A 24,900-nucleotide genomic window follows, 5' to 3' on the forward strand; every position below is an offset into this window, starting at 1 on the left:
ATCAGTCACTAATTCAGAATTATGAATGACTGATGGATGATAAATTGACAAAGGTTGTGTTTACAGTTGATGTGACATACTGTCTCTGTATGTGTAGTGCTGCTCTTTTTGTAGACTTTTGCAGACTGCAATATAATTTGCTTACAAAGGCAAATTTAACACACTTTTAGTTTCAACCAAGAATTGTCATTTTGGTGCATCATTACTCAAAATGTTCTGATTATTGTCTATACTTACAGTATTTACAGCTTAAGTTACTTAAAAAAAAAAAGGCACAGCATTTTAAAAGAGCTCAGTGTTTTAGTCTAGTTGGTGCAGCTACAAAAGTTCAGGACATCTGGATGACCAATGAGTTTTAACTGGGACAGACATCAAAACACAGCCCGAAAACATCATTGGGAATGAAAGAAGAGAACTTTTTAACCTAGATTCACAGTGAACACCATGGTCTGATTTGGTATCACCTGCCAAACGATCTCATTAAGTCACAATCAATTTCCATTAGTGCTCTACCGAAGACAAAAAAAGCTGCCTGTCCACGCAAGGCCACATCTGGTTGTGTGCTGAACTACAGAGCTGCTCTACAGTGCAGTACTTAAGAGTATTGGCATCACACCCAGTGCACTATGGGGTGTCACGACAGGGAATGGCTGAACAAATAGTACATCTACTGTTCCAGCAGTACAAAGGCAGCAATTAACTAGAAATCTGATCCAATCCTTTTTTCCAGGAGAGGACAGTCGGAACACAGTACATTTGCACTCAATACTGGACATTAAAAACAACTAAATACAACTAGATTCAAGATTATACTGAAGTTTGCTGTAGTGACTTCTAATGCACTATATAGTGAATTAAAAGGAGGCATAGAAGAAAAGTGTAAATCATCTGAAGATGATTTGGAAATGACATTAAAGGAAATTTATTTCAGTGGCATTGCCTGTAAAATGACCCTGATATATCTGACAACACATCTGGCACAGTAAAAGTCTGTAATCCGAGATCACACTGAAACAAAAACTTCAGTGGTCAAATTCATTGAATGAATGTGAACTAGACTACTACTTTTGTGGTTTTGTTCTTTGCTCCTTTAAAGTGAGAAGGTGCAGCTCTCTTGAGTCTGATTGAGTGATTGTATATGAATCTAACACCATGTCTTTATGCTCTATTTGGACTTAACATTTGAAACCACCAATTTAAAAAAAGAGGAACTGGCAGATGCTCCAGCAACAAGACAGTTTTCGTATAAGTGACCTTTTATCTGCAAATAAAGAGCGGCATCTATATTTACTGTGTATATTAAGCTTTAAACAGATACATCTTTTTGCAGAGGAATAGCCAAAGTGTGAATAGCCAAAAATGGCATACTAAACAACCAAAAGACAGAGAAAATCGGTTGGCCTACCCAACAGAAAGAACAAAGGGGGGAAAAAAAGTACTACTACTACTACTACTACTACTACTGTGAGAATAATTTCACAGTCTTGCCAGGCTGTCTGAAATGTACTCTGTAATCAAGCTACCTTTTTGTTGTGTAACTAAAGCTGTCTGAAGCTGTAAACATATTATTTTTGTTGTGTGTGATTTTAGAGAAATGTTCCGAGCTCAAAAAAACTTACAAACAGCATCGGTGGCTTGCTGTTGAATGCCACAGAAAATCATTTTGATGCATTTGTGTTTATAGTAATGCATGATAGGGCATGTTTCTAAAGTATTGCCACACAATTCAGTCAAAATAAATTGCTGTTTACAACTGTTTCAGAGTAAAACCAGATTTTCAATGAAAACAACGTAGGAAGGAAATCGATTATATTGAGAAAAAAGGATGATTAGGCCTAACAACTGTATGCATTTTTTATACTAAATGAGTAAAATAAAATTCTCCTTTCTCCTTAGACTTCCATTGTAATTTCATTATTGTCATTTCTTTTTTAAATATGTATACACACTGTTCAAAAGTTTGGGGTTAGCAGCCATTACTCCAGTCTTGAGTGTCACATGATCCTTCAGAAATCATTCTAATATGCTGAATTGATGCTCAAGAAACATTTTTTATTGATATCAATGTTGACAAAGGTTGTCCTGCTTAGTATTTTTGTAGAAACTGGTACATTTTTTTCATGATTCTTTGATTGATGTAAAAGTCTTTACTGTCACTTTTGATCAATTTAATGCATTCTGAATAAAAGTATTAATTTCTTTTAAAAATTGTACTGACCCAAAACCTTTTTTTTTTTGTAGATTGCAGGATGATAAACAGATTATATTCTGTTTATCGACAAAATTGCAGAAAGTTAGAACTTAACTTGCATTGAAAATGCTTTAAGTTTTGCTGTTTTTGTTATATGAAACATTTTCTCACCAGAATTGTTTCCAAAGTGTATTCATAGTCATGTTATTCAACAAATAACTGTATTATGGAACATTTCCTGTTCAGGTGTCCTTTTGTTTCGATTTGAGGCCAGGTGGACAATTCAGAGACAAACAGTCATCGGTTCATGTTTCACTGTCATTCAAAGTACCGTCTGAATTGAATTTAGCTATTTACTTTCTCCATTAACCAGTCTAACCTTTCATAAACGTCCATCAGGGTCACAAAGCATTGCAGCTGAGAGGGTGAATCAGAGAAGCCAAATGCCCTGAAGAGGAATTTGAAATGAATACTCCCCGGCAATGTGTCCCATTGGCCCACACATGAAAAATTCATTGCAGAGTGTTTAAGTGGAACTATGTGAATTATACAGCCATTGCTGCTTTATGATTTGAAAGCTGCAGGAGACACCTCACAGGGTTAAATGCAGCATGTTGGCTTGGTCAGGTGAGAGAAGGGGAAGATGCTTGACAAATTCTCATCAGTGAATACAAACAAACTAAAGATAGACTGAAGATGTTTCCCTGACTTTCAGCACAGTTGTTTCAGCTGGTTTTGCTTCAAAGTGGTGACCCAACAAAATTGCCAAAATTGTTTACACACTTAAAAATAAAGGTTCTTTATTGGCATAGATGCTTCCATCCATGAAAAACATTTAACATCCATGGAACCTTTCCAATACACAAAGGGTTCTTTAGAGTGTATTAAAATATTATTTGCACTAAGAAAAACATAGTTCTTGTTCACTGAAAGCTTCTTTGGGGAATCAAAAATAGTTCTTCTATGCAAACCCCCCCTTTTGGATCCTTTATTTTTAATACTTTACCATACAAAAGTAAACAAAACATTAACATTTTTATTCATGTCACCACTACACCAAACAAAATTACAAGGTCTTTGACATGAAGAACAAAAGATATGGGAACCATTTTCCCCTCCCTTTTAAAAGCCTATTTATTATTCTGTATTATTCACCTTTTCCTGAGCAAACAATGAGCCCTAATGAATTCTAAGACTATGTTCACACTGTCAGTCCAAATCCAATTATTTGTCTATCAGATTGGAATCTGATCTAAAATTATTGACTTTCAGCATGCTTCTTATAACAACGTCTAATGTTTACATGTTATGTGGCATGAGAAAGTCTGAACGTAGCCTAACTTCCGTTTGCGTGCTGCTGTCCTGTTCAGGTCTCCATAGGAAACCATTGTTAAAACGATAAAAAAAAAAGTGACTGAATTGATTAAACTTTTTGAACATTACTAAAATTTCAAATGAGCACAGGGTTAAGCTGTGCTGTTGTTGGCTGCCCCAAAAACAGCAATAAACTTAAGAAACTCCTGTTAAGAACTTGTTTTGAGCACAATCAAATCTGAAAAGAATATCCGTATATGGTGCCATATGCCTTGCATTTTATACCAAAGACTAACAAGAGAGTACGAGCACGGCTTGCAGCACTTAAGTTAAAATACTTCCCATAAAAGGTATATGTGTGGTCTTGAGACAAAACCCCAGAACTTCAACTTCACAGGAGCTGTATGAAGGATGAGTGCCCATCTGATTTCAATGTAGTTATCTTTGGGCAGATTCATGCACTCATTAAACTTTGATGGGTGGGGCACTGACAAAAGATGGTCATTGCAACACTGTAAAAATGATGACACTATAGAGCCATGTGCTTTTTAAAACCATTTTCATAAGTTTACGCTAAATTGGACACCGGAGACTGGAAATGTAATGGATAATTCCACTATGAGTTGGGTGAGACTTACGCATTCAAGAAAAAGGTGGACAACTTTGAAGTTGAACTTTAATGTTTATTTTTTCCTAAACACTAAGGTTGTGTTTACACAAAAATTATGTACTAAAAACTAAAGTTTTTTTCTTTTTACAGATGACAACGTTGTCAAAACAATCCCGTTCACATATATCCACATAAACGACTAAAAACGCCATATTATGCATGCTTGGCCAGTAGTTGGCGATGTCACTTTGTAAAGAAAGTATACACACCATTCTTTTACAGAGAACTCAAACCAACTGAGCATACCTATAGAGTTCCTCAGAGATGATGTGTTTTTGTAGGCAAAACCTGGAAGCGAGTTAGCATTTTAGGACTTCTGGTTCCATCACACTAAAGTCAATGGGTTTTTTTAACGGGTTTTTGCTAAATCGCCTGAAATAAGGTCTGTGGTTAACAAAGCCTCTAAATATTTTCACGTTTTGATCTAATAATAAAACACACCAGTTATAACCCGCTTATGATTTTTTAAACCTTTATTGTGTCTTAAAAATGGCGATTGCTAACAAGTTGTTAAAAGGGACTACTTCCTTTGGTGGGGACTTTAGACGTCATCATGACAAACAGGACATTTGGACAGCATTTCTCATAAAAAAAAAGTGGATAAGTATTCATACACAGTGCAGATCATAATCAGCAAGCATGTTTTTAAATAAAAATTATAGCCTACTGTTAGCTTTTTATATTTGACGACTTTATTTAGGCTTCAAAATGTATAAATGTTATGTTAACTTGTAAAGATTATCTTGATAGACAATACATGTAAGTGTCATAACCCTTTGTTAAACACAGAGCTTATGTTTTGTGATTTTGCAAAAGTCTATGGGAAAAATGCATAGGCTTTCGATCAAGGGAACCCGTGCGTTAACCCGCTAACTTCCGGGTTGGCCTACAAAAACACGTAATCTCTGAGGTACTCTATAGATTAAACAATTAATATGCATTTGCATGCCTTCACCATTTTCACAGATTTGGATTTTGGTAGTTTACATGAAGACTATAACAGTATCGTTTTCAAAAACTTGCACTTTGAAACCTTTAAAAAGTTTGCTTTTTTAGTCCCCCAAAATGCTGTTGTCGTATAAATAATCGGCCAAAACGCATAAACCGTTTTCCGTTTTTTGTTGAAAATGGTGTTGTGTAAATGGCCCCCTAGTTTAGTTCTACTGACCACAACAGATATTTGGTTCATGACCCATCAGTTGAGAACCGCTGTTGTAGACTTTATAATTTCAGTCAAACAAGATTCTCATTTTGAACATCCTGATGCTATTTTGTAAACTGCTGATCCAGGGTAAACCAGCCTGCAACAGGAATTTCTCCCTGCTGCCCTTTCAGATTTTTATGTGACAGTGTGACCAAGATCCCTTAAAGAATCCACCTAAAGAAACCAGACAGAGAAGAAATGGTTTGATGACTATACAGGGCACGACAACCTCCACTGATCTCACTCTCCAGCAAGTGAGTCAGAGCCGTGCCAGGCCCTGACGTGTGAAATGATTCATCCGTCAATTTCATTTGTGATTCCACTTGTGTTAATGTAGCTGAACGACTGCACCCCATTACCCTAGAGAACGATGGCAGCGACTGTAAAAGGAAAACTTCACACGTCTTTCCTTGAGTATTTGTACATGTATGACATATAATGTGTCCGTAGACATGTTACTTTTACTAATGCACTGCATGATCTGTTTTCTATTTACACCAATTCACACTGCTAGAATAATTCAGGCCATCTGACATCTGCAGATCAATACAATATGACAAGCAAAATGAAGTTAGTAAATGGGATGCATGAACTAATTCAAGCACTTGACTAAGTAAAGTTGAATCAAACTGTAAATCCAATATAACATGATCTGATCCGTTTAGGGTGGATACTTATTGTGAATCACCTAAGTGGAAGGGTTATGCAGTTTTAGTGGCGTCATTTAACACCAAAAGCAAAAGCAAACCAGATGAAGCAAACCAGACGAAGGGGAAAAGGACTTAGTAAAAGAGGAAGTGTCAAGTCCAGAACAGGTGACCACTACACCCACTCGATCATCTATACATATGACTTCAAAAAGCAGAAGAGCAATATAAGACATAGACCACAACTTCCTTATTTGGGCTTGATTTGGCAAACAGAAGACACAGGCAGTTCTTATCTTCTTCTACTTTCATGTTGAAGCTCTGGTAGATGACATTTAGGCTAAGAGGAAGAAACAATTTTACAGAGACATGAAACTATGCTTTTAGAGTTTGTTGATTGGCTGTCTCAAGCAATCGTGAGAGAGAAATGTACCAGTATATGTTTGTGAACACGAAGACAGTTCAGGGTGAGTGGGACAAAGCTCTCCTAATATCTGTGCACTCTCCCTACATCTGCCACATCGGCACCCAGGAATCTGACCCCAAACAACACTCGCATGACATCTGTTCTGGGAGAGATTTGCAGGACACATTCTCAGCTTACTGCCACCATTCAGTCTCCTATCATCTGACTGAAATATGTCAATTTGATTTAAGAAGAATCACATACAATGAATGGCTAGTGGGTTATTGGTGGTGCTTGCAATTACAATTGCTCATACTTAGGTTTAGGGATTTCAACAACCCTGCAGATACCTCAAACTATATGCAGTTAATTGAGTAGAGATGTGCTTATATTTTTCAGAGCAATTTGACTAACAGTTTATACCTGGTAGATGATAAAATGTGCAAAATGTGCTTAAATACATTAAAGGAGAGACCTGAACAATATGTAGAGAATTTAGAGACTAATTTGGCCATTAAAGTTGGCATGAAATGAAAAATTCATTCTATCTATTTTAAAATGCATGTTATTGATCACAGTTCATCCACCTGTTTCATTTTTCTTAATCCAAAAGTAATAACTCGATCTCCCAGTGAAACAACTTCTTTGGTGACGTATTCTGGGCTTCTCTAATCATTTGGTCTACATAAACTTCGCGGCTTTCTTACTATCGACAGCACACTTACAGTCAACTCATCTGCCTTCCTCCAATCAATAACCAATTGAAAGAACCAAGTCCCACCGTGCATTTTTTTCAAAAGTCCACTCCATTCACTCGGATGTACATTCACAATACGGAAGAAAAGATCTGCCGCTACATCTCTTTCATTGCAAGTTTGCAACTTTAAGTAACCTCCAAGCACCCTGGCAACCACCTACAGCTCCTTTGTAGCAGGGCAGCTAGTTTTGCATAGGCGTGTATCACTGACATTTCCATGATACATATTTGAAAATGGTCTCCAATTAATCCTTTTTTGATACTTTTATGGTACTTTTGAGGTCTTAATTCCTATTCATTGAAAAAATTCAAAGTTCTGTCATGAAACTTTAGATGGCACAGGCTGATAGATCCCCAACTCAATCTGCTAGCAATCACGACATTCTCTATAGGGCACAGCTGATGGGTTCCTGCTGTATCAGTAGCCAATGGGCTTGCTGCTCAACCTTCAAATAATTGGTCAGCATTTGCTATAGAAATGCGCTTTCCGAAACCCTCCACCTTCCCCAGCTCCACCTGTATAAATCTGCTATGGGTAATTCATGTATGCTATATTGCTATATTGTACAGCAGCAGCATGTTGTGTATGTATTGGCTCCATATTTGCTCTGCAGCAGCAGCAGCAGCAGCAATAACAGCAGCAGCTTAGCAGATCTATTCCACCAAAACCAAACATACCTATACTATCATATCCATTACCTTGCCAAACGCTCAGAGAGTTGTCATGACAGAAGGAAACTATTCAGTACAATTTCTTCAAATATTTATGTTCTGCAGAAGAAAAGTCATGCTTTTGGAATGGAATGAAGGTGAGTAAATGAAAACATTTTCATTTTTGGGTGAACTAGGAGACAGCATAAAAAATCTAAAAAGATATTTTGTATAGTATAAGCCCTGTTACCTGATGGTATATATGTCTTAGAAATATATTTAACTCCTTAAGCTGGGATATTCAGATTCAGATCATTTTTGCCGTTTATCTATTAGGAAACATGATACCAAAACAACAGCATCAGATCATTAAAATCTGTTGTCTGTCTAGACAGCTGGAGAGAAACATCTAGACGACAGCATGATGAAACCTCAGTCTGTTAAGCACTAAAAGGGTCAATCCTCCCTCTGAGCTGTGAGCCAGAGCCCATATGCTGCCTCGGCATTGTTTGATCTGATGCTGAGCACAGCAAACAGTCTTCTGCGTGACCATGACTCAACCTCAATCCTGCTTCCCTTCCCTTCGTCCTCCCACACTGCAGTAAATCGGCCTCGCTCCCGAATAAAGGCCCTTTATTTTCCTATTCCTTCATGCTTACTGAGCTTGTTAAACCTCTCAGAGGAAACTGTTCATCCAGAAGTGAAGGGGACCACTGTATGGGAGCCACAATGTCAGGCACATGCCTGACAGGATGTGTTGCATTGGACTTGGAAATGACAGTCTGCTAATTGAATGTTTACATGTTTATATCGTCATGTTCGGCCTTCCAGCGGCTCTAATTTCAGAATGATGTCTGCAATTGGATAAAGGTGTTAAGCACTGTAAGATATAGCCTGACCAGGGGTGTGTTTCCCGAAACCATCGTTAGTCAACTATGGTCGTAAGTCCCATTGAACTCTATTGGTAATGATGGAACTTGCGACCATAGTTCGCTTTGGGAAATGCACAGATCAGGATATTGATTCACCCAAAAATCACAATTCTATCATTTACTCACCCTCATGTCTTTCCGAATCTGTATGACTTTTTCCTTACATGGAACACAAAAGGTTTTTTTTATAGTGTAGAAAGTTCGAACTGCTGTAACGATGAGCAATGAGTTGTATGGACAACTTTTATGATCTTTTATGGTGCTTTTTGAAGCTTGACAGCCCCTTGTTCCCATCAACTTTCATACTGCTAAACTTCTCATTTCCAAATGAAGAAATAAAGTCATACAGGTTTCGAAAGACATAACGTGAGCAAATGTTGACAGAACTTTTATTTTTGGCTGAACTATAACTTTATTTATTTGCTGCTCCTGTGAGGAACAACCAGAGGAACTAGTGGCAGTTAACTTCCTGTATGTCACAATAGATTATTCATCACCAGAACATTCATCATTATAATCAGGACAATCAAAATGATTTTTACCTCTGCATATGTAATGCTAAAGACAGTAGATAAACCTCATGTGGTTTGACTTGGATCACACTAGATGTTTGTAAATTATATATTTTTTTAAATGTATTTGAATAGCCTGACTGTCTAGTTTTAAAAATGAATTATCACAGACCCATTACACACATGAACTCAAAGTTATGAAATCTGCCTACTTTCATCAGTAATCAGAAAACACTAACATTTATCATTATTATTTCCATGTACTGCATATGCTGAAAACTGACAGTTTAGTTTGAGTGATGGGTTTCTACAAGTCTCCTGAATTTTAATACATTGTGGGCAGCATAAACCATATTAATCTGCATTGGAAGTATACCCTTATTTTGTAGTCTGGATCATATTTTCTTTTACGTTGTGTAGTTTTGTTCATGGTTTTCGAGGATGAGGGCATGTCATGTAACTCGTCCATGCCTCCAAGCAACTGGAACACATTTTACACACTTTCTCACACACTATACTGAAAGGCAGTACTGAATATTATTGCAATCAAGTAGCATCTCATCAGTCAAATTATGATGATATGGAGAAAAGCATGAACAGGAAAAAAGTTGAGTCCACAACTTACCTCTTTTTCAGAAATGTACAGTTGGTCTCCTTTCAGTATAACAAATCTGTTTTTCCAAATTTCCCTGAAAATTCCTTTGCCACAGAACTTGCGAATCCAGCCAGTTTTGTCAGGCTGCGCAGGCTGTTGATTGGCTTCCTGAGGGCCCTGCGTTTACAGACAGAAAACAGTGGCATGCTAGTGAGACTTCAGGTTCCCAGTGAGTTATGATCTAATTGCATGTTTCAAAGCATTTTTTGGCCTTCATAAGTCTATAATGCACAATATGCTGTCTAGGAAGCCATTTCACAAGTTTTTGAGACAGTCGTAATCTATAGCAAGGGGGAGACTTTCTTAAAGACATTGTCTTTGTCATGTAGATCACATTTCTGGCACTTACTCACTTTTCTCACACACACACACACACACCCCAGTTTTTCCTCAGTATTTTGCCTTGGGATCTTGCCATCTGAACTGAGTATGATGAGATTAAAAGGTTGTGTACATGCAAAATAATGGAAAGTAAAAGCTTTTTTCTATAGTGTTGAACTACTCAAAGAGTGCAAAAACAAACATAACATCCAAAATCTGGTTAAGCCTTTATTCTGAAAAATGTTTAAATGCTCCTCAGCTATATATATATGCATGTAACCAATATGCTAGATGAAATGTGCCTGCTGTTCTAGTCTGGAAATATTGGAGATGCCATTTATCATGCCTTTTAGTCAATTTGGACAGCAATTTAATCAACTCATTAATAGTGTATGTTAAGTGTTCACTTTGTAGGTCTAAAACCCAGATGAGAATTAGCATTTTCAAGCCATGGGTTCCCTTGGGAAATTTCTTTAAGGCTTTGAAATGGATGATTTATTAATCATTTAGATTTGTTTGGAAATGCGTACATATAAACTTTACTCCTTTCACTATTATAAAAGCCTGGTCAACTACTTCCAAAAAGGGCGTGCAGAAGATGTAATGTCGACTTACGTTTACAGCAAGAATAAAATAATTATACTGCATGTGCTACGTTGGAAAATGTTTTTAAACACTGTGTTTTAGTAAACTGAAGTGTTCATGCTGCAGTGTTTCACACTAGTGCACAAAGGCTCACGGCGCTCCTCACTGACAATAGAGTGGACTCGATGTCTTACCCGCTTTGTTGAACTGTTCTTCTTCATGGCTCAATAAAACGGAGCTTTCCGACTCTCCCTCCGGTAAATCCAGGTCCTTCCGTGCACAATGTGTTGTCTACAACGAAACAAAATCCTGGTGTGGACTCGAAACGTTACACTCAAAGAAAACCACGGTGTTCAATGAGTCGCTCCCCGTTTGTTTCTTACGCCTCTTGTCTATTTACTCCTATTCAGTGTCCTCCAGATCCGCGCAGATTATCATCCAATGGCTTTTTCTCTGTGGTCACGCAGACAGATCTGAGAAATGTGCTTTCTAGAGCAGCATATAAGCCTGTGATGGTGGCATCATGATCGTTTGGTATGGGTTGATCTCCTACCGTCATGTGTGTCTTTCGTGGAGTTGTGTGAGCTGGAGAACTTGAGGCTGTGTGGTCCCTGTCTTTGTCCTCGACAGCTCCACCTATGGACACCACGGTGATGTCACTGGAAAGACAGAGAGGGGGACTTACTGTACTGAAAGAAATGTGCAATATTTGGCTATAATTTGACATTGTGAAACACAGTATTTGCCTATATTATTAGCTAAATATGATATAGGCTATATCATATATCATTATATGATATTATTATTATTATTATTGTGTAATTAAGACATAATTATAGGCCTACTACATTGTTCATCAGTAGTGTCAAAAACTAACCTTTTTATTAAAGGGTTAGTTCACCCAAAAATGAAAATTCTGTCATTTATTACTCACCCTCATGCCGTTCCACACCCGTAAGACCTTTGTTAATCTTCAGAACACAAATTAAGATATTTTAGTTGAAATCCGATGGCTACGTGAGGCTTCAATAGGGAGTAATGGACACTTTCTCTCTCAAGATCCATAAAGGTACTAAAAACATATTAATATTGGTTCATTTGAGTACAGTGGTTCAATATTAATATTATAAAGCGACAAGAATATTTTTGGAGCGCCAAAAAAAACCTAAATAACGACTTATTTAATGATGGTCGATTTCAAAACACTGCTTCAGGAAGCATCGGAGCACAGATGAATCAGTGTGTCAAATCTGCTGTTCGGAGCGCCAAAGTAACATGATTTCAGCCGTTGGCAGTTTGATACGCGATCTGAATCATGATTCGATACACTGATTCCAGCATCGGTACTGACATGTACCGATGCTTCATGAAGCAGTGTTTTGAAATCTGCCGTCACTAAATTCTAAAGTCGTTATTTATTTTTTTGGCGCTTCAAAAATATTCTCGTCGCTTTATAATATTAGAGTGAAAGTGAAATAACTGAACATAAACATACAAGCTTGATTAAAAATGCTTATTTTAGAAGAAAATTTCAGACGGCACTTTGAGGCTTTTGCATCAGAAGTCTTCATATATAGATTTATCTCTCTTGACCTGCACCTCGGACAGAGTGCGTTTGTCCATGTCTTTTTGATAAATGATGAATTCTTCCACATAAAAGGAACATTTTTGCAGTTCCAACAGCAAGCAGCCCGTGAGGTGTTGGGATAAGGCTCCCATAAAGTGATGTAACTCAGCAGCAATAAAAACATGTCCACCTGTCATCTTAAAACCATCATAGTCCTTCTTAAGAGTTTAAAAATAGTAATGCATACTGCTTTGATAAGCTTGGGTCTGAAAACGCCCCCTACCTAGTATGTTCTTATAGTACTTTCTTCATTACTTCAACAGGAATTCACTGCTAAATGTTTTTGTCGTTAAGCCAGGACAGATAATTAGGTTACCTGAAAAGGTTAAAATAATAACTGGATTAACTTTCTATATATATATATGTATATTTGCAAAACACAAACATGTTATACAGCCTTACAGTATATGAATGAGATATTATGAACCAAAAATTTAAGTCAAGCTGAGAACATGGTTAGCATATCACGGCTTACAGTTTAGGGCATTTAAAGGGTCAATATGGGTCAGTCAGAGCGGCTGTTTGTCAGGCGTATGGCACAGGGTGACCGGCTGTTTATCTGTTAAACAGAGCCTGACACATTTACATTAGTCCTTTTAAAAAAAATTCACATATTAAGTGAGAAATGGGAGCATTTAAAAGCTGTATCAAAACAGGAAGCTGAGGAAGCTCTTAAATGGCGTAATAACAAGTCAGGATGTTCATCTATTCTAGTTATTTATTGGATGGTGAGACTTATAAGCATAAAGATAATTCACTCTAGTATGTGCTGAATTCTCAATGCTGTTATTTGCTATTTCGTAAATGAATGTCCTTTTTGTGTGCATTGCTGTAGTTCATTCCTTAAGATCAGTATTCACCACACAATCCTCCTGCTTGGCCAAAACAAGAGGCTTTCAGCAAATCCATCTAGGAATGGGCTGAAAACAACAAAATGGTGCAATCCAGTCTTTCTTTCTTTCTTTCCTTCTATGTAATTCTTTTAACAAAACAAAATGAGTATAGACTACTTTTCTGCATTTTTTGTGAAACTGTTTTCTAATCCTTGCATGTACAGTATAAATACCCATTTTTTAGTTAATGCTGGTCTTTATAAACCCAGGTAATCTTACATTGGCATCATTGTAATGACACGCGTTAATCCAGCACTGAAGTAGAATTAAGCAGCGCCTCTGTCCCAGTTTAAATAGAGCTCTTGCGCAACCGCAGCGGAAATCAGCTTACAGAGTGGACTCTCGTAAGGCTTTCAACTGCTGCTGAAAAAAAAAGAAACATAAACAGCAAGGCTTGAGGTGACTTTTCTCATCAGGTTGAATTGTCCATGTGAAGAACTAGACATTTTGTACTGCTAATCATCTCTGGCCTAAGATGAATGTCACCGTATTTTATCGCACTTGATCAGTTCAAGTGTTCCCAGTTCTGACACGTCATCTTATTTAGTGCTTATAGTTGTATGTTGTTGTTTTTTAATATAGAGCTATTTGTTTCAGAATAGCATTCTCATTTGCCATTGAGTACTAAAAGCTATATTAATTTTAAAGTTAAGTTTGTGTTATTAGCTGGTTTTTATATTGATCTGTTGGACAGCAGTGGACTGACCATCAGATGTGATGGTGGGAAGAGACCCAACATGAGCCACTGTTGCTCCGCTGGATATTCTTGGGTGGAGATGAACAGACGTTTGTACAGTAGATTATGAGAGCACAGCTGGCCTTGGTTTATCCACCAATGTATAGGCCACAATAAAGACACAATTTGTAAGTGTTGGGGTGTCTTTAACTAATATTTAAAGATTAGATGTAGAAACCCTTGATCCTCATTGGTATAGAAAGCAAAAAAGCCATAGAGAGAAGAAGAATCCAACCTGTCTCCAAATTTGAGAAGAAACGGATGAATGTGTAGCAATGTAGTCTTAGTGGAATCACATGACAGATGCTGACAAGAATTTGATCTGCGACCAACTGTATAATGACCAGATGTTGCTATGCTGCTTGGAGTAGAGATAATGTTTCAATTTAACCTCAGCCACAATTAAATAGCACAAAATACCATAAAAGACAATGAAATGACATGAGATTGAGTAATGAGACTATTTTTGTTGGGGGGAAAAACTGTCAAATTTGGTCTTAACAGTTATATTCAAAAGATATATTCAACAATGTTCAGTGAACTGTTAAAAAACTATTTAATTTAACTGTATAAACTGTGTAGCTGTTGATTTGCCATTCTTTTCTGCATTTCTTCTCACATGCAGGTTGATGTTACTTTTGACTGTTTGCCCTTGTTCTTAATTTTTTCACCTTTTGATAGTCATTCTGTGACCAAGATTTCTGGTTTTAATTTTCAACCCATTTTGGGTTAATTTTATCCCAGCAGTGTAGTAATTTTAAACCATAAACAACAGCCCAGCATACTGGGCTAAACATTTAACCCCTGCTAGGTCTAAACAAAAAAATTGCGCTGGTTTGCCAAAATGACCCAAATTGGGTTAACCCAGCATTTTTTAGTTTTGAGGGTGAGTAAATTATAAGAAGGTCCAGAACGTCCATTTTTGGGTGAACTATCCCTTTAATTTTTTAATCACAAGTGCTTGAAATATAATTGGAATGTTAGCTGTGTTGCTTAATATGAGGAGACTATGTGTTCCTTTCCTGTGTTTATGTTGTTATACATTATCTTCATCCAAATGAAGCTAAATGTTTGGTTACTCTAACCACATCTCATTGGCCATTTGCACAGGACAGAAGCATATACTTAAGTTTAAAGGCAAGAGTTTTTGGGGATGGTTTTAGAAGGTTTATTACGGCCCAGAGTGAATGTGGAATGTGAAATAAAGCCTTAAATTTTGAAGTGGCATTTCAACTGTGCTGACACAAATAGACAATCAAGACACACCATCCCACATCCTCATACCACGGGTGCTGATTCGACAGAAAAGTAGCCGCAATAATAAAAGCTGATCCACCCTAATTATCTTGTTGTTTAAGTTTGGACAGGACAACATGCATTCTTTGCTTTGAAAAGTAAAAGCACACCACTCTGCAAAAGTTATGGGCTGAAGATTCGTTTTTAGACTTGGTTTGTTCAAATCCCTAACTAAGTGCAATAATAATTGTGATGCTGTATTAATTATTTATTTGTTTTTAAATACAAAGTCAGGTGACTAGCTTTGTGTTATATTTATATACTTTAATTATATTCCTTGATTTGCATATTTGTTTGAGAAGATATGATGCCACCACAGCAAACATAAAGCTAAATACCCATCAGTTCAAAGACAGACTGTTGGCTCCCTGTCATTGTATTGTTACCTTACACTAGTCAATGAAACATTCAGTGAAACCTCATCTCCTTCACACTGATGAATCTACTCGTCAACCTTTGAGTGACCAAGTAGTAAAATGTTAGTGTAGAGTGAGTTGTGGAACTGTATCCGTTCTCAGACTTGTTGTCCCACTGACATTTTCAGGAAATATCGGACACAGAGGATCTGATTTCACCACTTTAAATTGCCCCGCAACACAGGAGCACTTTATCAAAAACATAACAAGGGTCAGGGTTAGGTCCATTTCATATTCTCTTTTCCGACAGGCACTTGAATTGATTGATTGAATTGATTCGAAATTACACAGAGGAGGAACAATATGACTGATTTTGCATACAAAAGAGCAGCTGCTTCTACATTTAGTTCCAGAATGTACCACAACAGCATGTTGTTTCACTCCATTCATTACATCAGAGGGTCATGCAATGCTAATCTCATGGAGAATGGACTCTTGAGCAAATGTCCCAGCTTCATTGGGATTATAAATGAAAGCAGGTGGATTTGGGAGGGCATAACAGGGACTACTGTGATATAAATGCTGTACCTCTGTACCTTGTTTATAAAATGTGTAAAAAAAAAAAAAAAAAAAAATCTGGTAGCACTTTATTTTATAGTCCTATTCCGCATGTACCGGTACATATTATGTATTTATTATAGTAATAACTGGATAATAACTAGGTGCTAACCCTGAATTTACCCCTAAACCATAACCCTAATAGTTATTGCCCTCTACTTTCTCAGATAAGTAAACATTCTGTAAAATAAAGTGCAACCAAAATTCTAAATAAATGAATCATTGTGGTATTTTAAACGATTAAACATAATTACTAAAAATTGTAATCTGGTTGTAATCTTGTACTATAATCTTTTGCTGATTTTCTTTTGGGCCTGCAAGCTGTATGAAATAACAAATGCGGTAACACTTTAGAATAATGTTCGTCATTAATAGGTAACTATGCAGGAAGTAATGCAGAACAAATGAGTAGTTCTACATTAACACTTAAGCTACTACTAACTAATATGAAACTAATGATCACTTGTAGTTCCTGCAGATTGACTATAGGTAACACTTGATTAATTAGTGATGCATTTTTGTTCAGAGTAAAAAAAAGACAATTGCTCATGTCTCAGACACATTAATGTTGTGATTAGTAATAATTCTTTATAATTTGTCATAGTTCTTACCTAATAAGGAACCTACCTATCTCAGTCCTACATTTGCAATTACTTAGTTAATAGTAGTAGCTGAAGTGAACTACTAATTTGTCCTGCATTACTACCTGCATAGTTACCTATTAATGACGGACCATTATTCAAAAGCAGGGATGGGCAACTTTGGTCCTGGAGGGCCACTGTCCTGCAGAGTTTAGCTTCCTGATAAAAACTCACCTGCCTGTAGCTTTCTAGCAATCCTGAAGATATTAATTAGCTTTTTCATGTGACAATAGGAACAATTGTTGTATATTTTGTTGTAGTGGGGACTAAAAAATTGGAACACATCCAGGGTTAACCACATGTAGTCTGCGTCAAAAACTTTGACTTGTTGCCTCATATTAAATTATTCATTCAAGAACGTTGTGCAAGTTTACTGCAACAATGGAACAGTGAACTTTACATACTTTTGAAAATCCAGCATTTAGTTGATCCTGGAAAGCGTTCGTTGTCACAGTTGCAAACACGTTCTTCTTCCACAAGGGGGTTTGGCATCACGACATTTGTTTCCAGATGGATCGTTAAAGAACCCGACACATACGTCTCCCGGACATCCTATAGAATTCAACCAACCAGACGATGACTTTGAAAATCCTGAAGTGTTTCCAGATAAGTGAGACTATCGCTGCCCTAAGCAATGACTTTGCAAGCAGCGTTTTCGCACAAATGTATCTCACGAACCTGATTTTGGACAGACTTCTGAGGCAGTGCAATGGTTTAATGATCTACAGCAAAACTGAGAGCTTTGGTGAAAATTTAAGCGAATATTTAAAGGGATACTCCACCGTTTTTTCATATTAAACTATGTTATTCCCTTAACTAAGACGAGTTGATACATACCCCTCTCGTCTCAGTGCGTGCACTAAATCGCTCTGTCTCACGGTGAAACTTTATTAGCACTTAGCTTAGCCCAGTTCATTCAATAGGGGCCAAGCAGAGAAGCTACCAAACACCTCCACGTTTTCCCTATTTAAATACAGTTACTCGAGTAGTATAACTCGACCTAGGACGGTGACACAAAACAAAACGTTGCGCTTTTCTAAGCGTGTAAAATGGATAACTATATTGTATCGCGGAATACCATAGCAAGTGCTCGGGAGCACTTTAACTTGCCGCAGTAATATCACTCGTGAAAAGTCCTCTCACCGGCCCCCGCTCCCTCTCATCCTCCCTCTCATTTCCGTCAATAGAACCAACGTGACATTTACAGGAGAGGGAGCGGGGGCCGGTGAGAGGACTTTTCACGAGTGATATTACTGCGCCAAGTCAAAGTGCTCCCGAGCACTTGCTATGGTATTCCGCCATACAATATAGTTATCCATTTTACACGCTTAGAAAAGCGCAACGTTTTGTTTTGTGTCACCGTCCTAGGTCGAGTTACACTACTCGAGTAACTGTATTTAAATAGGGAAAACGTGGAGGTGTTTGGTAGCTTCTCTGCTTGGCCCCTATTGAATGAACTGGGCTAAGCTAAGTGCTAATAAAGTTTCGCCGCAAGACTTAGTGCACGCACTGAGACGAGAGAGGTATGTATCAATTCGTCTTAGTTAAGGGAATAACATCGTTTAATATGAAAAAAACAGTGGAGTATCCCTTTAATTACAACAATAGTAATTTCTCGTAAGAAATGACATTGAAAATGGAAAACTTTGGTCAAAAACTTACATTTACACACAAACTGACCAGCAACTGCAACTTTCAGGCACCTTCTTTTTAGCTCAACTGTCACAGAATGGAAAGCAAAGGATTGCGGGATATCAAAAGCAGCGAAGAATACAGGAAGGTTGTGCCGTGATGCCTTCCTACCTTGCAATGTATCCTTCAAAGGCAGCATTTTTAAGATTTCAGACACAGTTGTAAGATGAGTGTAGGGGCTCATAAGTTCATTAAAGAAGAGTCAAATTAGTTCCAGATGTTTGTCTTTATTGAATAGAAAAGATGCATAAACAGTTCAGGTATGTTAGTGTTGAAGCTAAACTCTGCAGGACAGTGGCCTTCCCAGACCATTCCCTGTTCTAAAGTGTTACCACAAATGCTTTTATTTTATTTTGCATTTTTCAGTACTAAAACTTTTTGTGCAATCTCAGGGAAAGACACGTTGAAATACCTAATTCCAGTTAACACAAAAGCTTGCGAAAAGCACTTCTGAGTACAAAGTGTCATTAGCAATCTAACGTGTCACATTACAACAGTCTAGATATATCAGGATGTTCAAAAAGGAGTCAAATCTTTTGTTAAATCAATTTTCTAATGATAAATTTGCTACATATTCAATGCCAGTGCAAGAGAATCTTCTAGTATTTTAGAGACAATGTTTTGGACAAAAGATGGATTGCTGCTCTGACAATAGCGTAGCTTTACCTGAATGAGATACAACCAGGTCTTGTAATGCTAGCTGTGAAATTCAACTCTGGAGACCTATCAATTATAAAGTAGACCAACGTCAGGGACCTTTAGTGACACTCTCTCCTGCCTGCTATCTTTCTTTAAAACATTTCTGCACCATCTAGAACAATAGAAGAATAGCAGCAGTTTCATTTTCCAAGTCTCTTTGTGGTTGCATGAAATAGCAGAAATGCACACAGGCATCTTAATTCTCTTTCTTACCAACCAGATTTCTACATGCTTTGCATTGTTGAACAATGCATACCATCAAGGAATGATTGAACTTTTGACAGATCATGTCATGGTATTCTAAAATATCACATTTCCTGCATACAACTTCGATTAGAAATGTAAAAGTACTGTTAGAAAGGACTGTTTTTTTTTTTGTTGTTGTTGTTTTTTTGTTTGTTTTTTGTAAAGGTCTATCAATTTTATGACAGCAGCATCATATTTATTTTTCCTTTTAATGCTTCTCTGCATTTTCTATTATATTTTCTTGAGGCTTTAATAAGGATGTGGAGTCAATATCAAAATCCACAGTGCATCCTGTGCAACAGAGTGTCATTTTCGGACTGTATTTTAGCATTGCAGGTTGGTCTGAGGTTTATGTGTGATCTGAGTGCCCTCATTTATTATTTAAGCATCTTTTATTGGGTTGCACATAATTTATAAGCTTTTAAAAGGGAGTGGTGTCCTCTCACTCATCCTTTAGAGATCCTATCTTGTCATTATATCAATCCATCATATACCAGAAATAAAATATAGGGGTTTTAACCTTTACAGAATCAGGGACCCTACAAACAGACTCTGAACAAACCCAAAATCAAAACCCAAGACAATCTATGATCATTTTCAAATCATTAATTTATTTACATAGCTCAAATAGTACCACCCGAATTCCGGAAAAGTTGGGACGTTTTTTAAATTTGAATAAAATGAAAACTAAAAGACTTTCAAATCACATGAGCCAATATTTTATTAGCAATAGAACATAGATAACATATAACAAATGTTTAAACTGTGAAATTTTACAATTTTATACACTGCACAGTTCGTAAATGTGGGAAGAAGGAGGCGGGAACCGGCGAACATTCAACGTAACTTTTAATTCAAAATAAACATAGAACAAAACGAAAGTAATGCCGGCAGACCCTCGCGGACGTCTGCCGGCCACACAAACATAATAAAACATAAAATAAAGTCCAGGCCTGGTCCTCTCTCGTCCTCCACGGTCGTCGCTCCTCCTTTTATGCTCCCGGAGCTCCTCCGTGAGAGACTCAAGGCCGGTGCGCCTCCCAGGTGATGCTTGTTATCACTTGCGTCACTGGCCTCGCGCCGTTCCCTCACGGCTCTCACCCGCCCTGGTCGCCACATACACAAAATTTCAAATTTGAAGCCTGCTACAGGTCTTAAAATAGTTGCGACGGGCGCATGTTTACCACGGTGTAGCATCTCCTCCTCTTTTCAAAAAAAAGTTTAAAGACGTCTGGGCATCGTGGTTATGAGTTTCTCGAGTTTTGGTGTTGGAATTTGTTCCTATTCTTGCATGATGTAGGTTTCCAGCTGCTGAAGAGTTTGTGGTCGTCTTTGACCCTTTTTTTTTTTCCTTTTAATGATGCACCAAACGTTCTCCATAGCTGAAAGATCTGGACTGCAGGCAGGCTAATTCAGCACCCGGACTCTTCTACGATGAAGCCATGCTGTTGTAATAGCTGCAGTATGTGGTTTTGCATTCCTGCTGAATTACACAAGGCCTTCCCTGAAATAGACGTCATCTGGAGGGGAGCATATGTTGCTCTAAAACCTTTATATACCGTTCAGCATTCATAGTGCCTTCCAAAACATTCAAGCTGCCCATACCGTATGCACTTATACACCCCCATACCATCAGAGATGTTGGCTTTTAAACTGAACGCTGATAACACGTTGGAAGATCTCCCTCCTCTTTAGACTGGAGGACATGGCGTCCGTGATTTCCAACAAGAATGTCAAATTTAGACTTGTCTGACCATAGAACACTTTTCCACTTTGAAACAGTTCATTTTAAATGATCTTTGGCCCACAGGATACGACAACGCATGTTCACATATGGCTTCCTTTTTGCATGATAGAGCTTTAGTTGGCATCTGCAGATGGCACGGCGGATTGTTTACCGACAGTGGTTTCTGAAAGTATTTCTGGGCCCATTTAGTAATGTCATTGACACAATCATGCCGATATGTGATGCAGTGTCGTCTGAGGGCCTGAAGACCACGTGCATCCAATAAAGGTTTTCAACCTTGTCCCTTATGCACAGAGATTTCTCCAGTTTCTGTGAATATTTTGATGATGTTATGCACTGTAGATGATGAGATTTGCAAAGCCTTTGCAATTAGACGTTGAGGAACATTGTTTTCCACAATCTTTTTACGCACTCTTTCACAGATTGGAGAGCTTATGCCTATCTTTACTTCTGAGAGACTCTGCCTCTCTAAGACATCCCTTTTATAGCTAATCATGTTACAGACCTGATATTAAGATGTAAGATGTTCTTCCAGCTAAATCTTTTCTAAATTTCTTGCTTTTTTTTAGCCATTTGTTGCCCCGTGCCAACTTTTTTGAGATCTGTAGCAGGCATCACATTTGAAATGAGCTCATTTAGTGGATAAAACTGTAAAATTTCTTAGTTTAATTGTTTATGTTATCTATTTTCTATTGTGAATAAAATATTGGCTCATGTGATTTGAAAGTCTTTTAGTTTTCATTTTATTCAAATTTTAAAAAATGCCCCAACTTTTCCGGAATTCGGGTTGTACAAATTGTCATGAAAATGTAAGAATATGTTTATATATTATCTTCACAGACCCCTTCATAGACCACCATGGAATGGATTTAGCCAGGTGTCTGTTTTACAACTGCCTAAAGGTAATACATTCATTTTCATTTACTCAGCATATCCAAACACAAAACATAACTTGACTCTTCCAGTTATATAATAATATTTGGCACCACCATGTCCAGTCAGTTCAAACCAGGTCACTGGGTTTGAGATATTGACCTGCTCCACTGCAGCACAGTGCTGTTGTGTGCCATGTGATCTTTCTCCATCACAGACAGACACTGTTTTGTGTTTTTCCATTTAGAGCACAGTATGGTCACTTGAAAATGTCTGCTGGCTACATTAAGTTAGATAACCCAATCGAAGCTCTCAAGATCAATACAGCCTTCTCTCTCACTCATTACAAGGCCTGTGATCATGCACCAATGTCACAGTGACTTTCAGTGAACATGTTGTAATGAAACATAAAATGACATTTCAGATTGATTTTTTAAAGAATCTGCGAAAACAGGGATGAGAAAGTATTATTTTGATTCAGTTTGTAATTATAAATGCACTATTCTAGTTAACGTATAGTAGTCACTAGTGGTCAAGAATATAACATTTTTATGTACAGTACTAATTCTTATTTAAATAATAATATGTAAGTAACATTTAGAGAACATTCACACATTTTCACAACAATCAGAATGTTAGCAAAATGTTTTAGAACATATTTTTGTTAGCTGGGTGGTTGCTATTGTGTTTTGAGTCTGTTAGCATGTTGCTAAGTGGTTGCTAGCAATGCTCTAGTCTAGTCAGTCAATATAATATTCTGGTCCCTATGCAAGTCTATAATATTTTTACCTGTTTTACTGACCACAAAGTGAAATTCATAATGGCATTCCTTCCCTGAACAATCCACATGATTTTAGGTAGGCTATCATTCATTTTCAATGTACAAACAGTGAGAAAACTTTCACTTAAAGGGATAGTTCACCCAAAAAATGAAAATTTGATGTTTATCTGCTTACCCCCAGTGCATCCAAGATGTAGGTGACATTTTTTCTTCAGTCGATCACAAATGATGATTTTTAACTGCAACCGCTGCCCTCTGTCATTCAAATAATTGCAGTAGATGGGAACTTCATCTGTATTTATATCATTTTTTACCTCTAATACACCACTATGTCCAACTCCGTTCAGGACTCCTTTAGTGATGTCTGATCGCGCTCTGACAACGGCAGTGATGTCTCGCGCATATACTTCAATGAGTGTCAGACATCACTGCCGTTGACAGAGCGCGATCAGACATCACTAAAGGAGTCATGAACGGAGTTGGACATAGTGGTGTATTAGAGGTAAAAAATGATATAAATACTTTTCGGTTTCTCACACAAACCGATCGTTTCGTGTCTTAGGACATTAATGTGTCGTCACGAGCCGCAGGGTTTCATTTGGATTTGTCTAAGCAAGGTTTATTCACTCTTATAGATGAAGTTCCCATCTACTGTTATTATTTGAATGACAGAGGGCAGCGGTTGCAGTTAAAAATCATCATTTGTGATCGACTGAAGAAAAAATGTCACCTACATCTTGGATGCACTGGGGGTAAGCTGATAAACAACAAATTTTCATTTTTGGGTGAACTATCCCTTTAAGTAAAATAATTAAGGCTAGTCTACTAATCCTAATGATTAAACATTGGTACATAACTTTTTTTTACAAATACAGCTCTAATTGAGCAATCAGCATTAAAAAGCAATAACACAGATTTTAGTAGTTAAATTGGTAAAGTTACTAGTAGTTAGCGGTTGCTATTGTCAGAATTGTTCTCCAGTAATTATCACAATAAAGGGATGTAGATTTTCAGTCAGGAGGACTACTTCCTGTTCCATTTGAAAGATGTCTGTGGGGTTGATTAGGTCTAAATGGATGGGATTAAAAATGCATCGGTATTGATCACACTGCTGGGAAAAATAAAGCACTGTTGCCAAGCCGGTATAAATGAACTCATATGCCGGTATATTAATCAGCATACAGCAATCTTAAAAACAGAAAGGTGAATCTCACAAAATCATCTCAGAAATGCAAAAGAATCGTTAACGATGTAACAATGTGACAAAATAATATTCAATTATTTAAGTTGTAAAGGACCTTTAAGTATAATCTTATAAAAGTATATCATAGAATTCATAGTACTTATGATGTTTTTAATTTTATATATATATATATATATATATATATATATATATATATATATATATATATATATATATATATATATATATATATATAAGAGGCGGATTAAGGTGGTCAGGGGCCAGAAAAATATATTTAGTCCACACACACAAAAATAAGGTTAACTGGCATACACACACGCATTGAGACAGCCAATACTAGAGTTTTTCTTCTACATTCCTTCAACTAGTGGACCACCACAGTAAGAAAATTACCACCACCACATAGGTAAAATGGGAAACTGAAAATCATAATCATATATAATACAATATTTAATACATCAACGCCTAATCAGCGCTCAAGCGCACGCATAAAACTTGCCATAGCGCACCGGCGGCAAATGTAATTATTATGAATGTGTAGTGAAAAAACAGCAAGGAGACTTTCTAAACATTTTAATAATTTATTGATATTTTTTTCTGTTTTCGGCTGCAAAGATGAAGACTACTATGCCGATTCGTCATATCC

At 37.2% G+C, this 24,900-nt stretch overlaps 1 protein-coding gene across 2 annotated transcripts in view; it reads right to left on the reverse strand.

Annotated features, from left to right (window-relative positions):
• Positions 1-11,451, reverse strand: part of plekho1b (pleckstrin homology domain containing, family O member 1b) — a 28,902-nt gene extending 17,451 nt beyond the window's left edge. Inside the window, exons 1-3 of one of the 2 annotated variants that reach the window (XM_067404900.1) lie at positions 11,040-11,451; positions 9,910-10,056; positions 9,661-9,765 (exon numbers count right to left, since the gene is read on the reverse strand). In XM_067404900.1, the coding sequence (XP_067261001.1) occupies positions 9,661-9,765; positions 9,910-10,056; positions 11,040-11,066 (279 nt within the window). In that variant the 5' untranslated portion in view covers positions 11,067-11,451. The remainder of the gene's footprint in view (positions 1-9,660; positions 9,766-9,909; positions 10,057-11,039) is intronic. The other variant, XM_067404909.1, reaches the window with a different exon arrangement.
• Between the last annotated feature and the right edge of the window lie 13,449 nt (positions 11,452-24,900).

The sequence above is a fragment of the Chanodichthys erythropterus genome, chromosome 2 (assembly GCF_024489055.1).
Source record: "Chanodichthys erythropterus isolate Z2021 chromosome 2, ASM2448905v1, whole genome shotgun sequence".
Lineage (NCBI taxonomy): Eukaryota > Metazoa > Chordata > Actinopteri > Cypriniformes > Xenocyprididae > Chanodichthys > Chanodichthys erythropterus.